The 25,196-nt window shown below is 39.7% G+C and overlaps 1 protein-coding gene across 1 annotated transcript in view; it reads left to right on the plus strand.

The window, feature by feature from the left end:
- The window catches only part of nlgn2b (neuroligin 2b), an 85,274-nt gene extending 62,165 nt beyond the window's left edge, over positions 1-23,109 (plus strand). The window contains exons 5-9 of the mRNA XM_030068928.1: positions 9,922-10,107; positions 16,392-16,657; positions 16,770-16,923; positions 17,040-17,406; positions 18,365-23,109. Of these exons, the coding sequence (XP_029924788.1) occupies positions 9,922-10,107; positions 16,392-16,657; positions 16,770-16,923; positions 17,040-17,406; positions 18,365-19,283 (1,892 nt within the window). The 3' untranslated portion in view covers positions 19,284-23,109. The remainder of the gene's footprint in view (positions 1-9,921; positions 10,108-16,391; positions 16,658-16,769; positions 16,924-17,039; positions 17,407-18,364) is intronic.
- Positions 23,110-25,196: the final 2,087 nt, after the last annotated feature.

Genomic DNA, 25,196 nt, shown 5'->3' on the forward strand with positions numbered 1-25,196 from the left:
TTAATTCACCTGAATGGGCATGGGAACCAATTCAGTTTGTTCTCAAAAACATCCCAACAAGTGTGACATACATTTTCAGCCAGGACAGATTTCAGTCAATTAATTTTAGCCTGCCTCTTTACAATTCAGCTGCCCCTGTGTACAAATCAAACACACCTCCCACTCCCAGTCCAGCACTGCAAACTCCACATTCTGCAAGCCATTCATGTTCAAACATTTTTCTTTTCATGTTGCCAGTAGTGCTCTGCAGTGGCAGCACTAAGAGGACCAAAGTAATTTTGCTTTTGTGTAATTTGGAGCATGACGACAATTTTCACGTTGTGATCCACCAAAATGTTGGTCTTACAGTGCAGTGACTATGGGTATCAAGTCATTTTCCTGTTGCAGAAATATATGTACTATCACCAGCTACATTAAGATATTTCTTTTTCTTAAAGTTATTTAGGTAAATTGGGCTTGCTCAGTTGTACATATTTGTCTAAATTTGCCATTTTGAGACGAATTCTTAAAATCCCCTTAATTAATGAGTTGGAGGTTTCAGGCTTATTAGTGTAAACACTGGTAGCCAAGGACAAGTGCTTCCCACACGCAGGGAAAACTCACCTTGCACAGTGACTTATAGGCATATTGACTGAAGTCGACATAGATCAGCCTCGCAGGCTGACAGCCAGATGCACAGCTGTACCAATTAAACACAAGGCAGTTCATGCATGCACCAGCCAATCAGAGTCCACGCCCTTCATCCTGAACATCGCAAATAGTGCGAAAGGAAACCTGACCTGGCTTCATTTCTTTCAAAAACAAGAATAAATCAGCAATCAGCAGCTTAACAAGAAATGAGCCCAAAAATTGCAAGAAAGTCATAAAAGATTGCAAGAAAATGACCTGAAAAGTGGTATGAATAAATAAATAAATAAATAAACAAAAACAAACAATGAAATTAAATTAATGAAAAAAATAAAGTCCTGAAAATTAAAAAAAAAAAAAAAAAAAAAAAAAATGACCTGAAATTTGGAAAGAGAAATATTTTTTTTTCCTGTAACTTTCTAGACATTTTTTTCCCTATATTTTTTCCTGATTTTTTTTAAAAATAAGTTTCTCTCACTTTCGCTGTCTCTGTCTTTTTTTGTAGCTCATTTCCAGATCATTTTCTTGTAACCTTTTACTAATGTCTGGCTATTTTTCGGGTAATTTCTTGCTAAGTTGCCCATTGCCTTTTTTTCCCCCCATGTTTCTGAAATAATTCAAGCCAGTTTGTTCAGGTTTCAGAAAGGGTTAATGTGGTTTTTTAACTACTTGAAGATCATAACCCCATTCATAATGACTGCATTACATTCCCTGAAGGGCGGTCAAGATCCATAGTGGAACCTTATCTAAATACCTTCCAGACGAAATGCATGTTGCAAAAATGTGCCAAAGCATATTTTACGGTATTTCTGTGTCACAGGCGGCGTTATGTATCATAGCACTGTAGCAGACGGCATTCACAATCAGAAGGCTCATCAGAGTGAGAACGCACTGTACTGCCTTCCACCTAACTGGATGCCGCAAATGCGTCTGAAGTTGATTTTGATGACTTGTGGCTAGATGACTGTGAAATCAATGCATACTGTTCACTTGATTAAACAGTGTCAGCTGTCTGTAAATCATCTTTCAAGGGAAACTTCATGTTCAAGCCTCCATCGATGAAGACAGCAATTTCCCAGCTTTTCCCTGCGCCTAAACTCTCTTCCACTGGCAGCAGTGTACAGTAGATGAACTATGCTGTGATGACTGACATTGTGGGCTGCAAATTGCTGTCTATTATCATTTGTATGGTAATGAGCTAATCATTTCATAGAAGCTTAAATATGTTTTTTATTATGTTAGTTGCCCAGTCAAATACCATGTCACTCTCTTGCATGGGCTGACATTGAGGTGAACAGGTGAAACAAAAGAAACCACTCCATCGTAAACTGAAAAGTGCTTTCCCTGATGCAAAAAAAAAAAAAAGAAAAAAAAAAAAAAAACATAAATGTTCAAGCCAAATCATTTTTGTCTGACCTGATTTCCATGTGCAAAATAAGGAGCCTCTTTGGGTCACTGCAGAGGGGGTCTGTGTGTTACTGGAGTCTGATTTCTTTGGTCATATTATAGTCAGAAGCATGAGTCACTGTTTAAATGCCCCTTAGCATTCATGTGTAATGATTTAATTTATTCTCAAATATACTATTTTTCGGGGTAGAAAAATAGCATATCATGCATTGAGTGATTGTAAATGATTCTGAATGATTTTAAAGCAAATATACTTTAGTGAATAGGGTATTTCTTAAATGAATTTGAAGCATCATTTTTTTCATTTGCAACTCAGTTTCTCAATTTGCAGCAATAACAGGCGGTTGCTATGACAGCGTGTACTCACATGATACAGTTACATATTACTCTGTTACAATTAATGTCACTTTTTTAGCGTCACATGCTGAGCTGTGTGTCTAGAGGCAAATATCCGCAATATGTGCAACGATGAATGAGTCTGGGTTGTTAATCAAAATATATGTAAATATATCTGTGCACACATTAGGCTCTGTGGTGTGATGTGGTTGTGTGGCCCTTTCGACAGAGGAGGGCAAATGAGGCTGCAGGATCTCTGAGGGAAGCGACAGAGTCACGCCAAGAAGCAGCTGAACTCGAGCCTGAACAAAACGCTATCCACCTAGTCAAGTTAATAATTGAACACATTTTGTCCCACAGCTGCCACAATAACTTCTCTCAGACTTTTGACTGCTAAATGAACTGCTGATGAGACGGCTTAGTGTACCAGAAAAATCAGTTTGTACAACACCAAAAAAACATAGAAAAGCTACATATTAAACAGGATTATAATTCATTAAATTTGGCAATTTTTCTTCTCCTTTTTTAGTTCCTCTGTGACATTTTAATATTGTTTGTCTGATTCATGTGACAGCAAGGCTTGTACCTAGTTTGGTCCTGTGTGAATTAGCTTATTAGATTGAAAACTGACTGAGGTGGGTTACTAATAAATACAATACAAAGCTAATGGACAATGCACTTAATTCACATTAGTTCAACAGGAGTAAGCCCAGTTATAGTGTACTTGCATTTATTAGTGGCCCGACTGATATATCATCTGTTATTGGCCTATCACAGGTATAACAGTATCATGTTGGTACCTAGCTAACCCTAGAAATGAATATCTGATCCTTTTTCTTAATTCAGTGTGTGTGTGATTTACATATATATAATTTATTATTTATTTAATTAGTCAGCAATTCATTGATACTGAACAGTGGTGATGTTTGCATGGCTATTTATTTATTCTTAATTTTCCTCAGTGTTCGGAATTAGGTGAGAATGTATAATAATGTTGAATATTCTGTAATACAGTTATGCCTTCAGTCATATCAGTGCACAATCCACATGGAAAAGGTCTTCCATCTCCAAATGGTTAATTTTCGCTTCAGTGTCAGTATCGCTCTCAAAAATCTCATATCGGTCGGGCTCTATTATTTATACAGAGTGATAGAAAATTGGACTGGACCTGACTAGCAAGTCTTCAGAGTAAACTTTCATCGCCAGCAAGGAGATTGAGAAGATTCATGTGAAAATCTCTGTAATCCAAGACGAATGTGCAAACAGATCTGTAAATCAAGGGATGGAAGCGATCGCTGACCACAGCAGTTTGAATTTCACATATGCTGTGTAGTTGGGAAAGATTATGTGATTTGCCCAAAACTTTGAAAATTTCTTTTTTGTGGTTCTGGTGAACCTCACTCGTCCTAAATTTCACATCACAAAACAGAATGGGAATTATCAGATTTCAAACTCACAGACTGACAGGTGACTGATATCCCAGTAGGTAAAATGCTTTCAGGCGGCTTTTCTCGCAGTTTGCATGATTTGATATCCTTGTGTGTTGTTTCTGGAAAATTTGTTGATCTTGTTGTTTGTGTGTTTACTGCATTACTTCACACATGTTTTGTTTTCAGTCCACCTGTCCACTGCAGAGAGTGTTAAGCTGAAATGGAGGAACTTTTGACTTTTATCACTGAATAAGTTTGGAATCTTTGACAAACTGTGTGTCACAACTTGTATATTAGTAATTATACAATTTTAACCTAACTAGAATTTCAGTATTCAAGTATTTTATGTACACAAAATATAAAGAAAAAGATACATTTTATTTTTTTTAGAGCTTACAATCAATTTACAATTTGGTTGATGGTCAGGTTTTTCATTTATCTATTGATTTATTGATTATTTATTTATTATGTATTTATTTATTTATTTATTTATTACGTACTTATTTATTTATTTTTAACTTCAATGTTTTAGATCAGTGTGCAGTTGGAATAACAGTGCTCAAATGTCTTTAAATCTCTAATTTCCATATATATATATATATATATATATATATATATATATATGTATTGAATTTGTTGAAAGGCAAACATGTTTTTTTTTTTGTTTTGTTTTGTTTTTGTTTTTGTTTTTTTTTAGCACACATGAAATTCAGTTTATCCCTTTATTTTCAATCTGATTTAGCCAAAATTATTGTGACAAAAAATTTTTAATGACACAAATTGTGATCTTGTGCACCTTTTTCTTTGGCACTGTCCATCACATATGGATTTATGCTAAATCTTGGACTCACTTTGGGCAGAAATATCAGTGGCATTATGCCAAATGATGAGCAATTTAACAATAAAACATTAAAATTAGATTTTAGCTTATCAGTGCATGATATACTGACAGTAATGGGTTATGCAGTTAGTTATAAAATATGACAGCATATCTTGCCTTTGTGGCATCAAGGACACGTTCATATGCTATTCAGTTTATGTAGATAAGGCTTACAAACCATACAGAATGAATTATTATTATTTTTTTTTTTTTCCCCAGCACTGGGTGCAGGCTCATATTCGGCAGAAATATTAAAATGAACAAACTGTTTGTCTTTAAATGTGCAGGAGACAAAGCATACTCTGCATCATGCACCATCTGGCCCAACCAATAGCTGTTTTACTAGTATAGTGCCTCTACTTCTGCTTGATTAATTAGCCAATTCATATGCAAAAAAAAAAAAAAGAAGGAAAAACATGCTTCTTATCTCCCCGTCATCTATAATTTTTTTTATTTTTTTTTATTTGGATATCAAAGCCAGCAGCTTTCCTCTGTTTCTGACATCGCTCTCATCTTCCTTTTTGTGTGACGTGGCCATGAAATTACATAACATGTCCTTCGATATATTCTTTTCACCTCTCCCATCATTTAGGATTTGACAGTGGCTTTGAGCAATATTCTGTTTAATACTTGTCTTGTGTCTCTTGATTCGGCGGCTCTCTCCTCATCCTCCCTCTCTTCCCTCTTTTTTTTTTCTTTCTGCTCTGTTCATGGAAATATCAGTCTGTTCATTCCCTTAAATTTCTCTGCAGACGCCTGTCCTCCTCACAGTCAGACAGCTGACCACACTTCAACTCTCAGCTGGGGAACAGGCAGAGCAGCCTGACAGTGCTGACGCCTAATACCTCTGTTCATTATACATAACCAGGTTTTTTTCTCTCTCTCTTTCTCTACACAACGTACAAAATATTAGGGCCATCTCCTTATTAAGTTGCAGTCCTTTTTAGCACAATCCACACCTCAGTTCCCTCAGAGTTTCTGTAATTCATTTGCCTCTCTTTATCGACATCTCCTCCTTTGTGATTGGTATAGAAGGATAATCAATCAGGTATAATGGCTTTCACCTAGGTTCACCTCATCATTGTGCTTGATGAAAAGAGTAAGTGTTGCTAATATTTTATGCGTTCAGTGTTCTTGTGCATGTAATTAAAGGATTTTTTTTTTTTTTTTTTTAACGACACCAAACTTTTTTTTAAGTTTGTGACAGAGGACGTACACAACCGGAAGTTTCGGTCACTCGCTCTAAAGGGGTTACACAAAAGGCTCGCTCTCTCTATCATGCAACATACTTTAAAAATTATTTGTGTGACCAGTTTCCCTGAATCGGTTGCTTAATGCGCTCCCATTTTCTTTCATCCATTCACTTCCTTCTCTTCACCCTATATTTCCACTCAGAGGTTGAAGACTCTCCTCACAGTTCCTTGGCCGTTACCTAAAGCAAGTGTTGAATATGCATGAGTTCAGCCTCATAAACTGCTGCTCTCAGCGCTAAAGTCAGCAGGAAGCCCAACTCAGCAGATGGGGAGAATCAGAAAGAAAACTTACTGAAAGAGAAAGAGAGGAGAAGAGGAAACTTGTTTGACTTATCTTCAGTGCTGGCAGATAAAGCAAATTTGTTCTCTTCATGTTACCCTTTCAAAGAGACGGAGAGAGGGCGCTCGCTCATGCTAGCATGCAAGCTCATACGCTCGACTGATGTGAGTGTGCATGTGAGCATGCGTGTGTGTGTGTGTGTGTGTGTGTGTGTGCGTGTGTGTGCGTGCATGCAGTTGTCTGCTGTACTTTAATATTTAAGTGCTTGAATGTGTGTATGCAAGTGCTTTGGTGAGTGTGTGTCCATATCTTTTTGCCTGAAGCTCTGGACAGTTGCCAGGCAACTGTGGCAGACAGCTCTTGGGTAAATAACGTTGTGGCGTGCCTCTGTGATGGTTTTGGCTAGGGACAAACATAAAAAGTAAGAAACAATCAGCAGTGTCTGTAATAATGAGAGAAGGTTACCAGTTAAAGTTAAGGAGCTAACTGCCCGTACATAAGGTGCCTATTTCTCTTATTTCTCAGTGACTGTGCATTTCTAAATATTTTCTAGTGTTCATCCATAAAATGTAAACTCAAACAACCACAGAGGAAATACAGCTGTTACGTAAAGAATTTGCCATTCCATAATGTGATTCTTAATTAATGTGTTGCATGTCACACTCATTGTGCTAGAGAGGTCAATTTGGCAGGTTATCGTCGCCATCATCACCCCCATCACCAACATTATAATCATCAACAATAAAACTTAATTTGCTGTCCAACCCACTGTACAACTTGCTGACTGCCTGTTTCTGCCATCTGTCCCTGTTACCTGCTCCCAGTATTTCACCGCTCATCTCTATTGTCCCTCCTCCCTCCACCTATCCCCTTTGAATGCCCTGCTCTTTTCAGTAATGTGTGTCTTTATCTCTGTGTCAATATACTGTAAATCTTTATTGTGGAAACATCAGTGTATTCATGCTGAAGGAGAAGAAGAAAGACTATCTACTGCAAGGAATTAAGTTTGACTTTCTCTGCAGGGTGCTGGTCAGGGAAAGTGAGGCAGGAAGTCCTTGTTTAGAGTTTATACAGTTTTAGGGTCTGTGTTTGTAGGGGTGGAAGGGTTTTGGGGGTCTTGAATTCACTCTCAAAGGAAAAGGCGACTAATGAACACCGTGAATCTGTACTAAGACAAAGTAGCTAAATAAGGTTGGAATGATCCTAACAGCAAAATCCCCTTTTTCCAACGCACCCAGACTGAGACAAGATGTTTGATACCATTTTCACCTGTGGACATCCAGTGGTTCGGTTCCTATAGGTAGCAGTTTGTATTAGCTTAGCATAAAGACTTGAAATCTATGGGAGTCATTAGCCTTGCTCTGTCAAAGTGAAAAAATTAACCTTACAGCAACTCTGAAGCTGTCTTATTTATACTCTGTATTATGTGTATTTGAAATACACATCTTGGAATTAACCAAAAAAAAAAAAAAAAGTTTTCAAAAGAATTAAACACAGAGGTGAAAATGATATCAAACATCTTGTCTCAGTCTGGTCAGTTAAGGGGTATTTTGCACAAAACAGAGTATTCCCTTAAGCTACAAATTAAAATTTAAAATCAACAATTCATGACCACTATTGGCGTTACGGTGCCACACCAGGAAAACAGGTCCCAGTTTTGTTCCAATAACATGTTCCTTCAGCACGGGGTAACATATTACACCACACCAATGTAAACAATGCAACTTTCAAATTATCTTTTCAGATGGGTAAGCATTCAAAGTGTTTTTTAAGGCCTCAAGAATGCACACATTGTGTTTTGATGAGACGTTTGGAATATAAACCAAGCCAAGTATGTTTACAAGGACGATTGCCTCGGCACCTGTAAGAGCAAAGTACAAAAGTTGCACCTAACTACCTGCGTCTGCTGAAGAGCCAGCTGGTTTCAAGTATATGCTGAATAGGAAGGAGTAGTAAAGGGGCATTTCAATTTGTCTCTGGAATAATTACATTTTCATGAGTTTATTATATGAGCATTGACATTGCAACTAATTAGAGAACAAACACTGGGAAAGGTCATTAGAAAGTTCATGACTTGAACAACCTTTTTGTACGACTAATATACAACATGTACAGTATTTTCCCATTTAAGTAAATTCACTCAGCACTTTATTCACCAAATGCATCAACTCACATAGTAATGCAGTACATGCTGAACCACGGAGTGACAACAGGACTGTATACAGTTCAAGGGGACAGTGCAAGATCAGGAAAGACAGTACAGGCTATAAATATCATCGCAATACACTGACCACTCAGTAACCATGTACATTCAGACAGTATTGTTGTTATATCCTGTAGTCACAGCCTTGTGGTATGTAAGAGCAACACACACTAATCGATGCATGCTTGCTCTTTGCCAGATTTTTAGCATCATTCCAGCTCAAAACACATTCTGTATTACAGTAAGCAAACACGCTGACAGCTTGCCTTGTAAAGCAAGCGTTTGAAACAAGCAATGCGGTATCTATTAGCTGTAGAAGCTGCACTAAACAAGACTTTTATGTAAAAATATGCTGTTTTATCCACCTAAATCACAAATAGGTGTGGAAAAAAAAAAGACTTTCCATTTGGGCTACTTGCCAAGTGATATTCTGGTATCAGGTGTAACCACTGACAGGAAATCTGCTCTGTGTACAGAAAGTGACAAACCTAAATTTAAAAGTGAAACACAAAACTTGGAGAGTCCTCAGACACCAAATATAGGTGTATCCAACACCCTCCTCCAAAGGTCTATTTATTGAGTCCATTAGTTTATTATTTTATTATTAATTTATTTATTGATTTTTTGTACCGGCCCCAACAACCAATAAGATGAAGAAATGTAGTCCCACTGATGTCAACGTTGCATGACTCCTTTATATTGAAGTCATTCAAATTTTCAAAAATTCAAACAGTTACATCTTGCTGCCACTTGGGGCCGCCTAAGTGCAAAACTGCCCAGTGCTCCTTTAAATCTTCAGCTCTCTGTGATTTGTCTCCCTCTTGTGGCAGTAAATTCACCAGCGGAAGCATCAGATGATATAATTGACCATGCTGTAATTGCAATTATACAATCCCGTAGAAACTGTGACGTGTGGCTGACGTAAAACACGTCACTAAAGGTCAGCTGTGCACCAGAGCGGGAATATCACCACAAACACCAGCTGCGCAGTGTCCGCAGTGATGCTAAATGCAGGGAGTTATATTGGTGGGTGATAAGCTTAATCATCATTGTGTGAACACGTCTGGCATTAGTTTGAATATAACACACAAGGGAGACAGAGAAAGAAAGGGAGAGATTTTGTCATGTTTGTGTTGTGTTGTGGGCGTGCACCTGTCACACAGGTGGTGTGTACTGGAAGTCGGTGAAACATGTCTTCTCTTGCTCTGTCGGCTGCGGAGCTGAATTTAAAGCGTGGACATTAATTAATTAATGAGTGTCATTGCTGAGTAATTGGCAAGGTTTCCATGAAAGCTCCCCAGGCCTGCAGTGAGTTAGAGCCTCAGACGTTCCTGACAATGACAGGATGCCATCTTCTGTTTGTGCAGAATATTTTCACAAAAGGCAAGACCACTCGATTGTGTTACTCTGTACCCCTGAAACTCTGCCCTGCTCCTCCATTAGCACATAATCTCTAAACTTTCTTTGTTTCTCTCTCCCTGTGTTTGTTCACTTCTACCCTGCAGGGTTTCTGAGCACAGGGGACCAGTCTGCTAAGGGGAACTATGGCTTGTTGGACCAGATCCAGGCTCTGCGCTGGCTCAATGAAAACATCGGCCACTTCGGAGGAGACCCAGAGAGAATCACTATCTTTGGCTCCGGAGCCGGCGCCTCCTGTGTTAACCTTCTCATCCTCTCCCACCACTCCGAGGGTAAGGGGCTTTCATCGCAGTCTGTCCGATCTGATCAAAATTGCATCGCATTTAAGATATGTCAGTCAACGGTCTGCATCGGATAAATACAGAGACAAATGCATGTAAGTTTCAGAAATGTGACTCTTTGTTTTTAATTAAGGAAAAAGAAGGAAAAAGGAAGGAAAAGTAGTCAAAGCAGACAACTGAGGCGGTTGATGCCTTGCTGGCAAGCGAACACAGCAAAAGCCAAAATGTTCAGTTTTGTTATGTTTTTTATTTTGTTACTTTCTGTGCAAAGTATTGGCAACAAAATCAGACTCTGAATCTGGACACTCCTACAATTGACAGATGGAGGAAAACACTAGGTTATTTGTCCTGTAACGATTAGTTATCTTGGGACACAAGCCCTGTAATAATCCCAAATGATATCACTCCACATGGGACGAAAATCACAGAACTGTGCTGAAAATTATATTTCATGACCTTCCCCAGTAAAACTAATCCAGCCTGGGCAAGACCATAGACATAGGTAACATCATAGATAGATAGACAGATAGACAGACAAATATACATACAGATAGATAGATAGATAGATAGATAGATAGATGGACAGAGAGATCTTGCTGCAAGAACCTAACCACATTAAACATAAAATATCCTACCTTTATATTTTTTATGCATGGAAAGGGAACATTTAGTCATAGAATTTACTGTCTTGTGTCTGTAGTCAGCCCACTGTGGTAAGTGACTGTGCTATATGAACTTGGAGTCAAAATAAATCACACAGTGGGGTTTCTCTGTCTGCACGTATCAGATGTTCTAAGCCAAAATAAGAGTTTAAAAGGCTGTTAGGCTTTATGAAAAGTGTTATTTGAATGAAAACCATGAATATATCATGCATTTTGTTTGAGCTTGTTTTCTTTTGGCGGTGCAACAAAATTGAGGCTTTTAGGGAATCCTGTCTCCCATTCCAAACAAACCACAGAATTTAATTTAAGGAATTTGCTGAAAACCCCCACCTGGGATGTTTTATATAATCATACTGTTCAAAGGAGAATCTTGTTAAAATACTGTATTAAAGAATATGACATGCAGTTTTCGTTTCCCATCTAAAATAATCAAATCTGAAGCAGCTGAGGAGATTGCTGCGGCTGTATTGATAGAGCCAGGGACTCTCCAAGGAGGAGATCCTCTCTGACACAAACCTTGAAGGAAAAACGTCAGAGCTTGATATAGGTCAGATTAGCCAGGTTTAATAACAATGTGGTGGAAAATGTATTTTATTTTCATGTTTGAATGGCAGGTCACATTCCTAATATACCCGCCAGATGTTTGATCACTAATCCTTCAGAGTGGTCTGGTCAGAAGGTGAATGGAACAGTGCTTCGCTCCTTACCTAGAATTCAGATTTTGTGATTATTAAAACTAAAACACTTACACACAGGTAGAAACAACAGTTTTGTAAATTGCATACAGCCAACTCACAGATTCCTGTTGAGTTTGCGTATAGGAACACACTCGTCTGCGTCCAGTGGTCGGCTTCTTGTACGTTCAAGGACTTTGCGAGTTTGATAACCAATAATCAAAACAAACAGTTCTTGCTCACACATACAATCGATCGGCCACAGCTAGAACATAATGTACACAGACCAACTATCACAAATATGGTAACATTAGTCTGATCTGTGATTACATCCTCTGTGAGGTTTATGGTTGAGAGACTATATTCAATTGAGAAAGCAAATGACAGCTTAAAGTGGTGCAATGTAGGTCAATTAACAACAAATAAGCACAACACTATACATTTTGATGCATTTTTGGGAAAAAAAAAAAAAAAAAATCTTGCAGTTTATCTTATTTTATAACTCTTAAGCAAGCGTAACCATGGCCGCATTATGCGACCAGGGGCCATTGGGGCTCAGACATCATGTGGGGTCACATGATGTCTGAGCAGCTACACTTACGCTGAATGAAATGATGAATCTATAAACAAACAACACCAGCCACACTCCATATATTTTTCAGTAACTCAAAAAACATCCCTGGAGTCCGTGCCCCCATGTGCCTGGATAGTAATACCATGCCTTGGCTGTTACTCATACCTTAAAGGAACAGTTCACATAAAATGAAATCTTTACATACTTACCCCCATGCCAGTCAAAACTTCATGTAAATTTGTAAGACCACCAAACACAAAACAGCTCTTTTAAACTATTGTTTTTTGGGGGGCCATCCTTTTACACCTCAAAAACAGTTAAATGTCCATCAGATTTCTTGTAGCTTGCACAGCAAAGCCAAATGGTTATTTTGTGGGTCCAAATTCCCAATGTTTACCTCATTACTTCTTGTACTTTCCTCATTGACTATGCTCCAGTTGCACACCCTGCAGCACACTGGTGGAAGAGTGCTTGTTATTGTAGGGTGTGATTCTTGTCTAGAATAGACTGTATTTTTATGCTTTTTATGCTCTACACAACTTGAAACTGAATGTATTAGAATGTGTTCTAAAACAAGAAAACGTGTCAACATGTGATGTAAGGCATCTGCCCTATACTCAGAACATTTCTCATTTGAAACTTAGCCGCTTTACATGAATGTTCTCTGCTCTTCCATAGCTGGATGAATCCTTCTTACAACTGAATACAGATAAGTCTGCATTAATTATTGGGCTAATACTTTAAGTGTTCATTCTGGGCCCTGTTCCCTCTGTGTGGATAACTGGATTAGTTTGCTGACAGTTTGATATTAGTCTGTGATTTTCAGTTCTTCAAATAAGCCTTAGATTTTCAGTCAAACTTGCAAGTGCAGCAACAGCTCCTTAAACTCAACTCTGCAAATTCCAGGTTAAAGGTGGTCACTATAACATTAAACTCATACAGACATTCTAAGTATTTTCCATACATATCAAATGAAAACCGATGCAAATGACAAAAAAATAATCAGTTGCCAGTGATGGAAAAATTTGCACTGATCGTATGTCCATGTGAATCTTGCACATGCAACTAATAGACACGCGTCTCCTCGACAGTCAAAACAATGGAGGAATCTTTGATTTCAGTTGTGTCCCACTACCTGGGGCTGTAGCAGTGAGACAGTAATAGACTGTACATCACTGAATCTATCTCGAGTAATTTTTTTTGAACATGTTAGTTTCTGCTATTGTAGTTCATAGCATGGTAGTAAGGCCAGCTACTCGAATGTTCCCACGTACCCGCACATGATGTCATATCCGGATTCGGTGCAGTGTGTGAAGAGTATCCATGGACCTAAGACAGGTCTGACTGCAGCATTAGTCAGAGTTAGCTGGACCACGAATATGACCATGAATTTTTAAGCTTCCCCATTTATGAACTCATTTCTAGACACTGTTCGTGAGAGAGGAGCCAGCTATTAAAAGTGTTATTATGACTATTATGACTCAATCTTTTAGGAGAAAACAAGATATTTTGGTGTTTTTTCAATACACATTTATTTTTTTAAAAAATTGGTAAAGAGTTAAACATTTGCATTAAAAATAAACATTGACTCTGTTAGGTAACCTGTTAAGAAAAAGATTACATTGTTTGTATCCATATAAAACATTTCAGTAATATAATTAAAATGAGAACCATTCAAAATTAGTTTTGGTATCAGCTACACTGAAATTAATATGGTGTGGAAGGTGTGGAAATATGCTGCCAAGGGCAGATTATGTCCCTTTTCAAGCTGAATTCATGTCTCGGGAGATATTAGAAGTCCCTGTCACAGTGTTTTCTGTGCATAATTACGTTTTTACGTCTGAAGACAATGACTGACACAAAAACCACGTGCAGATAGAACTTACTATGCAGTACAGTAAAATGTGGTCACATTATGTTTTTGGCAGTCTGTAGTTTGTTTTACTTTAGTGATTAAATATGTTGCATTCAGTTAGTCATCAGCTATGTTTACTGTATGTATGCACCATAGTGTTCCTATTGCCAACAATGTGAGTTAGGCACCAGTCTGGTAAATCCTTCTATATGAGTGCATAAACTGACAACTCACCGTAATAATGGAGTACTTATTTTGATTATCCGAGGAGAATTGTGGAAATGGTCCACCATTTTGTGTGTGTGTGTGTGTGTGTGTGTGTGTGTGTGTGTGTGTGTAACTACAAATAAATTACATCTGATTTATTTCTGAATTTATTCTTCTCAAACAGTCGTAACCATGATTCTGCACTAACACATAATGTTTGTCATCGTGGCCATAGGCCCAGCTAACTCTTGGAGTTACTCAACGGCAGGCTTCAGGCACTGCTTTTAGAAAACCTGATGGAAAGAAGGAGACAGCTCAGCCTATACTGATGCACCCCTGGCAACCCTGTGTTGTTGGATGAGGATATGGAGCCGAGGATCGGTGGTCCTGAGGGAATTCAGTCATTCAAAGTGGAGAGAGAAGAACTTCAGAAAGAAGCAGGGTGAACCACCATGTTCAGTGTGTCCCGAGCATGTCGTCTGTCCTCTGCGTTATAGCCAGACAGTTCAGTGGGCACAAAAGCACCATAAAGAAGTCTGTGTACTTATTTTAGAGGTTTTGTCAACCACAAGCAATAACCTTCATACAGTACTTTCTACATCAGTTATGGATGACAGATATTGGCAAAAATCACCCTCTAATATGTTGCCCAGACTTTGCCTTGTTCGCATTATTGCCTTAATCGCATTATGATCGCACTTTTGATGTGCAGGAAGAATTTATATTAGGCAATCATAACATCACAATCAAGCTGTTTTTATGGGTTTATATGACTTTGGAAAGGTCTTTCTAAGTTTGCCTTTGCCAAGGAAGTCATGAAAAGAACACAGATGGCCAGTGCTTGGTCTGAGTAGGATAACATGTTTAAAAAATAACTATATATACACGCACACTCATAAAAAAAACCATCACCGCTTTGCCAGTGCAAGGTCAGTTTTCTGCATTTGCACAGAAGAAGAAAATATGGTCCTTTGGCTGATGGCTCAGGGTAGCCAGCTCAGGGTCCTCGTTTGACTTTGTAGGCTTGTTTTGACTTGAACTTTGTTTTGCATTTTGTTTTTATCATTGTGTTTTTTGTTACTGTGCATTTGTTCAAGTCCTGAACAAGCTGTGTGGTTTGTAGGGTTACCAATTCATTCTAGGACTCTTATTGCCAGTAGCCAATAAGAGTCGAGCGCGCTGAGCCTGGCTATCTTCCTGCAGTGTTGTTTTGATTGACTGGTGTCATATTGAATTGGGTGAGTTTGTGCGATGTAAGTCATGGCGCCAGAGGTGTGTCAAAAGTCAGCAGGATAACCTCTGTTAAATCGTGTGTGTGATACGTTATCCCTTGCATAATCATCTTGTATAAGAATATACAATGGAGAAACTAACAAAAAAGTCCAAAACCCACAGTAATGTGTGTGAGGCAATGTGCTTTGCAAAATCAATTCAATTTTACAGTTGTGTTGTGTCCCCAGCTTAATTCAATTTGGAGTGTCAGTGAGTGAGAACGTACTCAAAATATTTCAGCTTTTCATTTTTAATTTGTTTACAAAATGTGTAATGAAAAAAAAACTACATTTTAAGTTATGGATAATTGTGCTGCAACATCACATGACATGTTGAATACTTTCTGAAGGTATCATGTCTGTGTGTAGAGGAGAGATGAAATGAGGAGCTGAGCTGCAGTGGAGAGGCTTCTTAATTGATTTCACAGGGAGAGGAATGGGGGTGGGGCACATGCAGAATATGGGGAGGGGGTGTGGGGGGGCCTTAATTATTAATGACAGAATCTGCAGATAAAACAGAGGGACAACAAGCCACTTTACATAACAGTGCAGCAGTGCTTTCCTCTCTCTCTCCCTCTCTCTCTCTCTCTCTCTGTCTCTCTCTTTATTCAATACAGCCATAAAGCCCACCAGTCACTGTTAACATCTTCTGTCGCTATGTGTAAAACCAGCCCCATTTATATTGCTGCTCTCCCTTGTTGTAGGTGATAGAACCACTTCATTTTCCAACCTTAATGTTTATAAAGATTTTCTCAGCCTTTGGAAAAGTGGCAGGGCATCTAGAACGCAGCTCACTCCATATGTAATACTCCACAATCACTCCTCCTCCAATATATGCATTATTTAACGTACTTGCACGGGAAGGCCTTGAAGGCCTCGTCAGCTGCTAACAAATGTGTGTCACAAGGAAAAAAATACCACTGAACTGAGAACGAGAGAGAGAAGGAGCAACCACAAGAGAGAGGTAGCAAGTGATTGTATATTTTCTGTTGAAGCAATATCCATATATGTATGTGGCCCTGCTGTCTCTAGGTCTGTTTCAAAGGGCCATCGCCCAGAGTGGATCAGCAATCTCCAGCTGGTCAGTCAACTACCGACCACTGATGTACACCAGGGACCTTGCCAAGAAGGTCGGCTGCAGTCTGGGAGACATGGCCGAGCTGGTGGACTGCCTGAGGAGGAAGAGCTTCCGGGAGCTGGTGGACCAAGACATCCAGCCCAATCGCTACCACATTGCCTTCGGGCCTGTGGTGGACGGGGATGTGGTGCCGGATGACCCTGAGATCCTCATGCAGCAGGTCCAATTTTGCTTCACTAAGTGTCATTAGGTGAAGAACTCTTTTTCGGTGAAACTGGAGCTCGTAGCATTCACTCGTGTCATGACATGTTGTGTGTGTGCTATGCCACCAGGGAGAGTTCCTCAACTATGACATCTTGCTGGGTGTCAACCAGGGGGAGGGCTTGAAGTTTGTGGATGACAGCGAAGGAGAGGACGGGATATCGGCAGCCTCTTTTGACTACACCATCTCCAACTTTGTCGACAATCTATACGGATATCCTGATGGTCAGATCCTTCTTTTTTTGCTTGAAAAATTACTAATTTCATAAAGGTCCTTTTGCCTACGTTTTTGCCAAAGTTCTATCACTGCACGCATACTCACCTATTTTCTTTTTTCCAAGGTAAAGATATCCTGAGGGAAACCATCAAGTTCATGTACACAGACTGGGCTGACAGGGACAACAGTGACATGCGCAGGAAGACCCTCCTGGCTCTGTTCACAGACCACCAGTGGGTAGCGCCGGCAGTAGCCACTGCCAAGTTGCACGCCGAGTTCCAGTCACCTGTCTACTTCTACACCTTTCACCACCATTGTCAGACTGAGGCAAGGCCCGAGTGGGCAGATGCAGCCCATGGAGATGAGATCCCCTATGTTTTCGGGATTCCCATGGTGGGAGCAACAGACCTGTTTCCCTGTAATTTCTCCAAGAATGATGTGATGCTCAGCGCTGTGGTCATGACCTACTGGACCAACTTCGCCAAGACAGGGTTGGTACAGTGCCAAATATGGAAGCTACTGAAAATATCAATTACATTTAGCTTATTAAATTGTCAAGAAATGCATTTCCTGTGTGCACACTATTCTGTATCGTCAGTCTGTATGCAAAAACCACAGAGATCACTTGAATGTGGATTGTTTTAATCCAGCAGGGTCCTCTGTCTTAATGATTGATAGTGAGATCAGAAATTATTGGGTACGATGTTGGCTGAGGGGCAGTCATACCTATTTTTAGCCAATGAATTCTCTTTGCCTTCTGGAGCCAAAATGGGATATGACTGGATGTGTGCATACTTGTTAGTGTTATTATTTATCCTACCATCTACACCAGTCTGGAGGCTCTTCTGTTGATTTTTGTAATCAGACAATGTCGAGTCGTATAAAACTGGGCAGTGAGACACAATAAGACTTTTCTAGGATTTTCTCACGGAGGTCAATACGCCACCATGCCATGCAAAATTTCAGGCCAACAGTCACTGAAATTTACAGGCGAGACATGACATTGCTACACCATCAGAGGTGAAAATATTTTTCATCCCTTGCAGGGCTGTGAATGGGAATTAGAGACAAGACTTTTTGTAACACTAATGTGACTGCTCCTAACCTGAACCTGAGTACAGGTACAATTTCAGGGTTGTGCAGGTGAGCATGGTATCTGTAATTAGTATTGTGAGCGGGGTAACGGGGATTTGTTCTGGGATGTCAGGTTTTACTGGGGCTGTATTTCAACACAACATCTGTATTGGGAAGTTCCCAGTGGCATCCACTCTCTCACCCAGCCCGTCTGTCCTTGAACACCCAAGCTACATTTCTGCATAGGGCCATACTCCTAATAGTACTTCGGGATAGCTACGTCAGATTCTCTGCATTGGGATATTATAACATTAGTGGTGGTTCATAATTCTTAATATAAGCAAATTCATTATGTTATGTGTCTCTGTCCCCCAGGGATCCTAACCTACCAGTTCCTCAGGACACCAAGTTCATCCACACCAAGCCGAACCGCTTTGAGGAGGTTATCTGGACCAGGTTCAGCTCCAAAGACAAGCAGTACTTGCATATTGGCCTTAAGCCTCGCGTCAGAGACAATTACCGGGCCAACAAGGTGGCCTTCTGGCTGGAGCTGGTGCCACACCTCCATAGCCTCCATATCGACCCACCCATCACAACGCGTCTGCCACCTGGAGGCACCAACCGATGGAAGGGAACTGGCACCCGAACCACACGACACCCTGTAATCTCCACTTATCCCCCCGATCCTGATCCCGACAGTTCAGAGCGGCCTCGCTACTCTCCTTTTCCAGGTGAGACTAGGGACTACTCTACTGAGCTGAGCGTCACAGTGGCCGTGGGCGCCTCACTCCTCTTCCTCAATGTGCTCGCCTTTGCCGCACTTTACTACAAACGAGATAAGCGCCACGAACTTCTGCAGAGACGCCACCGCCGCCTGTCCCCACAACGTGGCGCCGCAATGGGCATGGGAGTCGGCATAGGAGTAGTAGGGGCCCCACCGCACAATGACCTGGCACTGAGCCAGGAGGAGGAGCTTATGTCACTGCAGATGAAGCAGCAAAGAGTGGAGCTGGAGCACGGCACGCCCCTGCCTTCCCGTGGCGTCCATGGTGACCTGGAACCCCTGCGGCCACCCGTGTGCCCACCTGACTACACGCTAGCCCTGAGGCGGGCACCGGAGGACGTGCCACTGATGACGCCCAACACCATCACCATGATCCCCAGCACCATCAGCGGCATGCAGCCCCTCCACCCCTTCAACACGTACCCCCCTGTCCCCGCCCCATCCACTACGCCCGTCCCCAGCCACAGCAACAATGCCCTACCGCACCAACACTCCACCACCCGCGTATAGGACCAGGCACAACCTCTGCCACCCAACTCTGGGCTTACAGAGATGCACCACACACTTCTCCTCTCTTCTCCTTTCACTATCACCACCCTCTCTTCTTTACTGTTCTTCTCTTTATCTTTGTCTTTTCTCATTAAGCCCTCAAGTAAAGCTGCAGTTTGTAAGATTTTAAGCAGTGAAATACCTCTAAAATGTAATCATGAATCAAGATGGTTGATTAAAAAAGCTCCTTTGCCAAAAGCTTGTCATTATAGGTTACTGCTTTGCCCCATTAGAGCACTTTCGGTATCTGGTGTTGAGGTCAGACACCAAATATGCAGCTTTAAGCTTGTAGCTCTCTCTTAAAGAGGCACAGAGCTGATCACAATCAGGCAATTTATGTGTAGCTCGTTTAGAACGCATGTGTTGTTGTATCAGTGTAAAACTATGTTTAACATGGAATACAAATGTCCATTTTCATCCATCACTTGGTGCACAGATTATACAGTAGCTAGCAGTTTTGTAGGAGGCAACATATGCCCCCCTCCCCAAAAGAAAAAGCGTCTCTCATAAACAGTGATTTCTTGAAACTTACAAATTGCAGCTTTTAAGGCCCAATCTGGAACTGGAATCCTGTGTTGAGCTTAACTGCATATCTTTTTTTTTTTTTTTTTTTTTTTTTTTTTTATAATTCTAATTTTTATTCTTATTTCTATTTTACTGTGAAATGTATAGACTGAGCTGTGGGCAGTGGACAGCGTCTGACAGCTAAGCATGATAAGTAATATGTTTTAAATGCATTTTAAAAATTTAAGATTCCTTGTTGCCATTTTTCTTATTCGCAAATAAATCGAATTGTGCTTTGAGTTATGGTGGGATCTGAGAGTCGTGATTCTTCATTGGCAAGTCCTACCTTTTCAAAAAATAGGCATATCCATAAATGATATGTTCAAACCCTTTCCAGATTGGGGCTTTAACTCCTGGGCTGTACAGGAAATGACTGAATCACACTCAGTCTGTGGGATGCAACCTGGAATCCAGGCTTCCCATTAGAGCTCACTCGATCTCGGCCACACAGGCTCTAACCGTGTCCATCTCTTTATTTGTTACTCACTCACTATCTCTCTGTCTGTACCCTTTTCCAGCCCAGATAACTGGTCCTCCTTTCTCTGCCTCACACTCTTTTCTCTCTGCATCTGCTCTTGTAGCTCTTCTTTTTTTTTTTTTTTTTTTTTTGATCACCTCCTTAACATAATCGCTCCACTTTCATTTCCATCTCCACGTCTTTCCTCTTTCTCGCAATCACTTCTAGACTCCTTTTTTCCTTGTAGGAGTCTTTTATACAAAAAAAGAACACAAATGTAAATGATGTATTATTGATAAATTGTAAGGATATGAATGAAAAAAGTGATATTCTGATATCTCGTTTTTACCAGCATTCTTGGTGCCAAGTACTGTGATAAAGTTCCTCTCTCACTGGGGTCCAATGGACCACCTAGAGAGGCCCATCCTGACTCTATCTTACAAAAGGAATTACCATCATAAAAAGTGCCAACCCCTTCATCTTTCTTTTTGATCCTCACTTTTTTAAAAATTACACTCAGTGTTGCACTGTGGCTGGTCTCTTCTTCAAGGGAAATCAGATTAAATATATCCTCGTTTTAAAAAAAAAAAAAGAAAAGAGAATATGAAGATTTATTAACTAGTTTGCTGTCTGGGATATTTGCATGATTTTTTTCTAAAGAGTGTGGACAGAGAAGTTTTTTTGTTTTGTTTTGTTTTGTTTGTTTGTTTTTTCATCTTGATTTTCATGTTTTGCCTTGTTTCATCATTGATTGATTTGGAAATCATTTTCATTTCCTTGTTTTTTAATATCAACTGCACTTTGTGGTACTTCAAAGGGTATTAAAATATTAAGAGATGAATAATGTGTAAAACTATGATTATAACAAAAAGAGTAAATAATTCCTGTATTTTATTTTATTTTTTTCGACTCCTAACACTGAGGCTGTGCCGCAAACAACCAGAAAAAAAAAAAAAAACTGATGAAAGCCGCCTTCTTTCCCCTTCTTTTCGCTCTGTTTCTCTTATCTTTGCAGCTGTGAAGTTTGCACAGTCATTGTATCTCAATCTCACCTGAAGATAGCACTTTTTTTTTAGTTATTAAAAAATGACTACTTTACATGAATAGTCTCAATGGTAAAAATGAATAGAATTTTATTCTCCCTAAAATAAGGTTTTTGTCTGTGATTGACATTAACCACATGCTTCAAGTGTTTGAAGACTGCCTGACACTTATCTTTTTGTCTGCTCTTGGGTTTTTATTTTTGTTTGTTTGTTTGTTTTCTTTTGTTTTCTTTTGTTTTTTTCAAGAGTCTCCTTTCCTCCAGGCGGGAGAAAGGGGTAAGATATATTTACAACGGTCAAAAGTTGAGAAAGCCTTCTACGCGCTTTTCAGATCTTTCGCACAATTGAACACAGAGACAGGGCGCGCTCTGGACAATAATGAAACAACACTGTTACGAAAGTGACATTGGGACAACCCTGGAGAAACGCAGACAGTGATCCAGTGGTGACGATGAAACGGCTCCTCCACAGTGATCTGTCGGTGCACAGAGGATGTATTTGAAAAAGAAAAAACAAAAAAAACAAAAAACAAAACCTGGGTTTAAAAAAAAATCTTTATCAACAGACATTTCTCATACACCATACACCACAAAACCAAGGCTAGCGGGATGAATTCCTCCTCCTTGTCCTGTTCTGTATCCTGTGGACTCAGGATAACACCGCTCTGGACCCAGACTGCCATCCCTCACACTGGACTGCAGAGAGCTGAGAGGACAAAAGAACAAAAAACCACTCACGAGAAAACAAACTGTACATTTTTTAAGTGTAAGAGAACAAACTGGAATTTGTAAATATTCTGTTTATTGTTTGGTTTGAGTGATTGGCCAAATCTTTTCGTTGTGACAACAGGTGCAAGTTTAGACGATTTAAGCGATTTTAGCATCCGACGCGTACGTTTGATTCTCTTTCGTTTTCCTAGATCTCAAGGGCAAATCACAACAGGCCATGGGCACTTGCATACGTTTATTAATTAACATACATGAATAATCTGTCAGTGAAAAAAAGAAAAAAATCACAGCATGGTTGAGGTCAGCATAAATGTGAAAAGGAATGCCTCTGGCTCAGGTTTGCCTAGATATTGTGAAATAAATGCATACGGCTCTTATTGCACATGGCTGTCTGAAGCATAAGTTACACATCTGGCACTGTCCCATCAGTCGTGAAGGCAGCTTTTGAGTGGAATGAGTCTTTTCATCGGGTAAAAAGCCAAAGAACAGCCACAGAGAACACAGATGTGTGACGGGAAAACAGGGACGACTGAAGAAGTGAGGCAGAAGAACAAAGAGACGGAGCCGTAGGTTTAAAATGTGCTCGAATCGAACCGCAGAACAGAGAATTTCACTTGTGATGCTGTTTGGAGGAACAGAAACTGTTAGTGTCTCACATTGTCTTGAGCACTGACATGCAGTACAAACCCAGAGTTGTAAGGTTGTGAAACGCTTTGTACTTTTTTTGTCTTATTTTGGACTCTATACAGTGTGGTTGTTTTTTGCTGTCTTTTACAATTACGTCTCATGCACATTATGTCGAAGTCATACTCTGGGATCAGTGACCCACCTGTTTGCTGTAAATTTGAGTTGCCCAGGCTTCCAAAAAAACTGCATTACAAAGAAAAGTATTTTTTTGGAAACTAGAGTTGGAACAGCCAACAAAATATGGAAGCACACCCACCAAGTTTACATGTTTACACAACAGTTTTGATGTTGGCTTAAGGTAAGGGAAGCGGGGACACACACACACACACAACAAAAAAGTATTTCAAGGATCCAAATATATTCTTATTCCAACGTTTAATGCTGGATTGGGAAAATTAAGGCTTGCACCTGTTTGTCTCTATTTTCATTTAGTCTGATTCAGTAACCTGCTTGAAGCTCAAGATACTGTGAGAGAGCATACTGACCAGAAGGGGTTGAAGGAATGAAAGTTAATATTTCTATTTCAAATAGAGGCTATTACACACTGTATGTTGTGTATCTGAACTGGAAAACATTAAAAGACATTCTTAAACAAATGCCACACTGTTCTTCATCTTTGTCACATGGTTGATAATGTAATGAGGTCATTTTTTTTTTTTTTTTTTTAATGGCTAAATGGTGAGGCGATATTTTGGCGGTATCTAGTTTGTTTTCATTTGTAAAGAGAAAAAAAAAAGTCCGTATATGGTTCATCAAAGTGAGAAATCACAGTCAACATGGTTTAACTGGGACAAAATGGAGGCAGTGTTGATGATAGTTTTTACAAGCCAATAAATTAAGGACCTCAAAAGACAAGAGCTAAGATTCCTTCATGATGCAAAACAACAAAACATCCTCCGATAACACATTTATGTTGGCACACTGTTCCCTTACCAGTTATTTGTGTTTATAATTACAGATTCAAATCTGTGGCCGGGTCCGAATGGCTGTGTAACATAGCCCATCCAGGGCCATGGTTGTCAGTCGGTAATGATATTACAAAATCAGGCACCCAGTATACATGTATATATATTATCAACTGCCATTATTTAATATTTTTGCTTCTTGCAGGTCCATTTGTTTTTATTTGTGGGCCACTGAAGTAAAAAAAAAAAAAAAAAAAAGTAAAATTATACAGGTTCATCATTATTGTTATTATTACTGTGGTTTTTATTGTTGTTCAGTGTAAGTCTGCATTTGAAAAATACAGCACTGTATGCTGAAGTGGTATATTTGCAGAAACATGGTGATAAAGATTACCAGTGAAGTGTCTTCAAATGTGGATGGCACAGCTCCATTGATGTTAAGAACAACATTTTTATATCAGCACACACCGGGAAATATTACCAGGAGTCAGCAACGCAAGATCAACACTAGTGGCAGCAGCTACTTCTGTCAAGGTCTGAGGACTTCAAAATTAATGACTGAATTGTGAGTCTCTCTCTCTCTCTCTCGTTCTCTCTCTCTCTCACTCACTCTCTCTCTCTCCCCCTCTCGTTCTCTCTCTCTCTCTCACTCTCTCTCTCTCAATTGTGTATCTCTTTTTTTTCTCACACTTGTGACTCAATAAGTGAGGTTTCTGTCCCTCTGTTGTTTTTGTCGCTAGCTTATATGTTGTTTATAAGTTATTTGATGTTTGTTCTTATATTGTTTTTGTTTTTATTATGTTTGCGACCATCTGAATTAACCTCAACAAAATCCCTGTCTTAAAATTTTAAATGCAAGGCCTCCTATCGTTACAGTACAGCCATCAAACTAGACATAAATCCATTCATCCCATTTTGTGAGAGTAAGATGGGATCCCGGGTGAGAATAAGACTGGACCCAGGGCGTCTCTTAGGGAGGATGGGATACACCTCTCCACTGCAGCCCCACTTTGTAAGACTGCTAAGTTGGTGTGTTCTTATAAAAAGTTTGCCTAGAGCAGCTTAAAACGAGAGTGTCGGACAGAATGACAACAGAGATGCTAGTAAAGCCAATCTGATCACCCTGCAAATCCCTGCAGATCTGACTTGTCCAAACAGCAGCAAAATCCAACAGATCTGAAGAATTTTTAATGCTGGTTCTGTACGGCAGAAACACTCAGAAAGGTCTGTCAATGTAAATTCAAGCTTCAACGGCCTTTTGGAGCCGTTTATAGACGAAAAACTGCTCACCACCCCAGAAACAGGCAATTTCTGCATGAAAAAAAAAAAAAAAAAAAAAGTAGAAAAAAAAATGAACTTGCATGTCTCAAAAAAGAATCAATCATTACATTTCTGTACTCTGCTCAACAAAATTTTGATAAAAAAAAAAAAAAGGTCAAGAAAGTGAAATAGCCTGCATATAGATTAAAATTTGTCTTGTCATAAAATCC

Source organism: Myripristis murdjan, chromosome 14 (genome assembly GCF_902150065.1).
Source record: "Myripristis murdjan chromosome 14, fMyrMur1.1, whole genome shotgun sequence".
Lineage (NCBI taxonomy): Eukaryota > Metazoa > Chordata > Actinopteri > Holocentriformes > Holocentridae > Myripristis > Myripristis murdjan.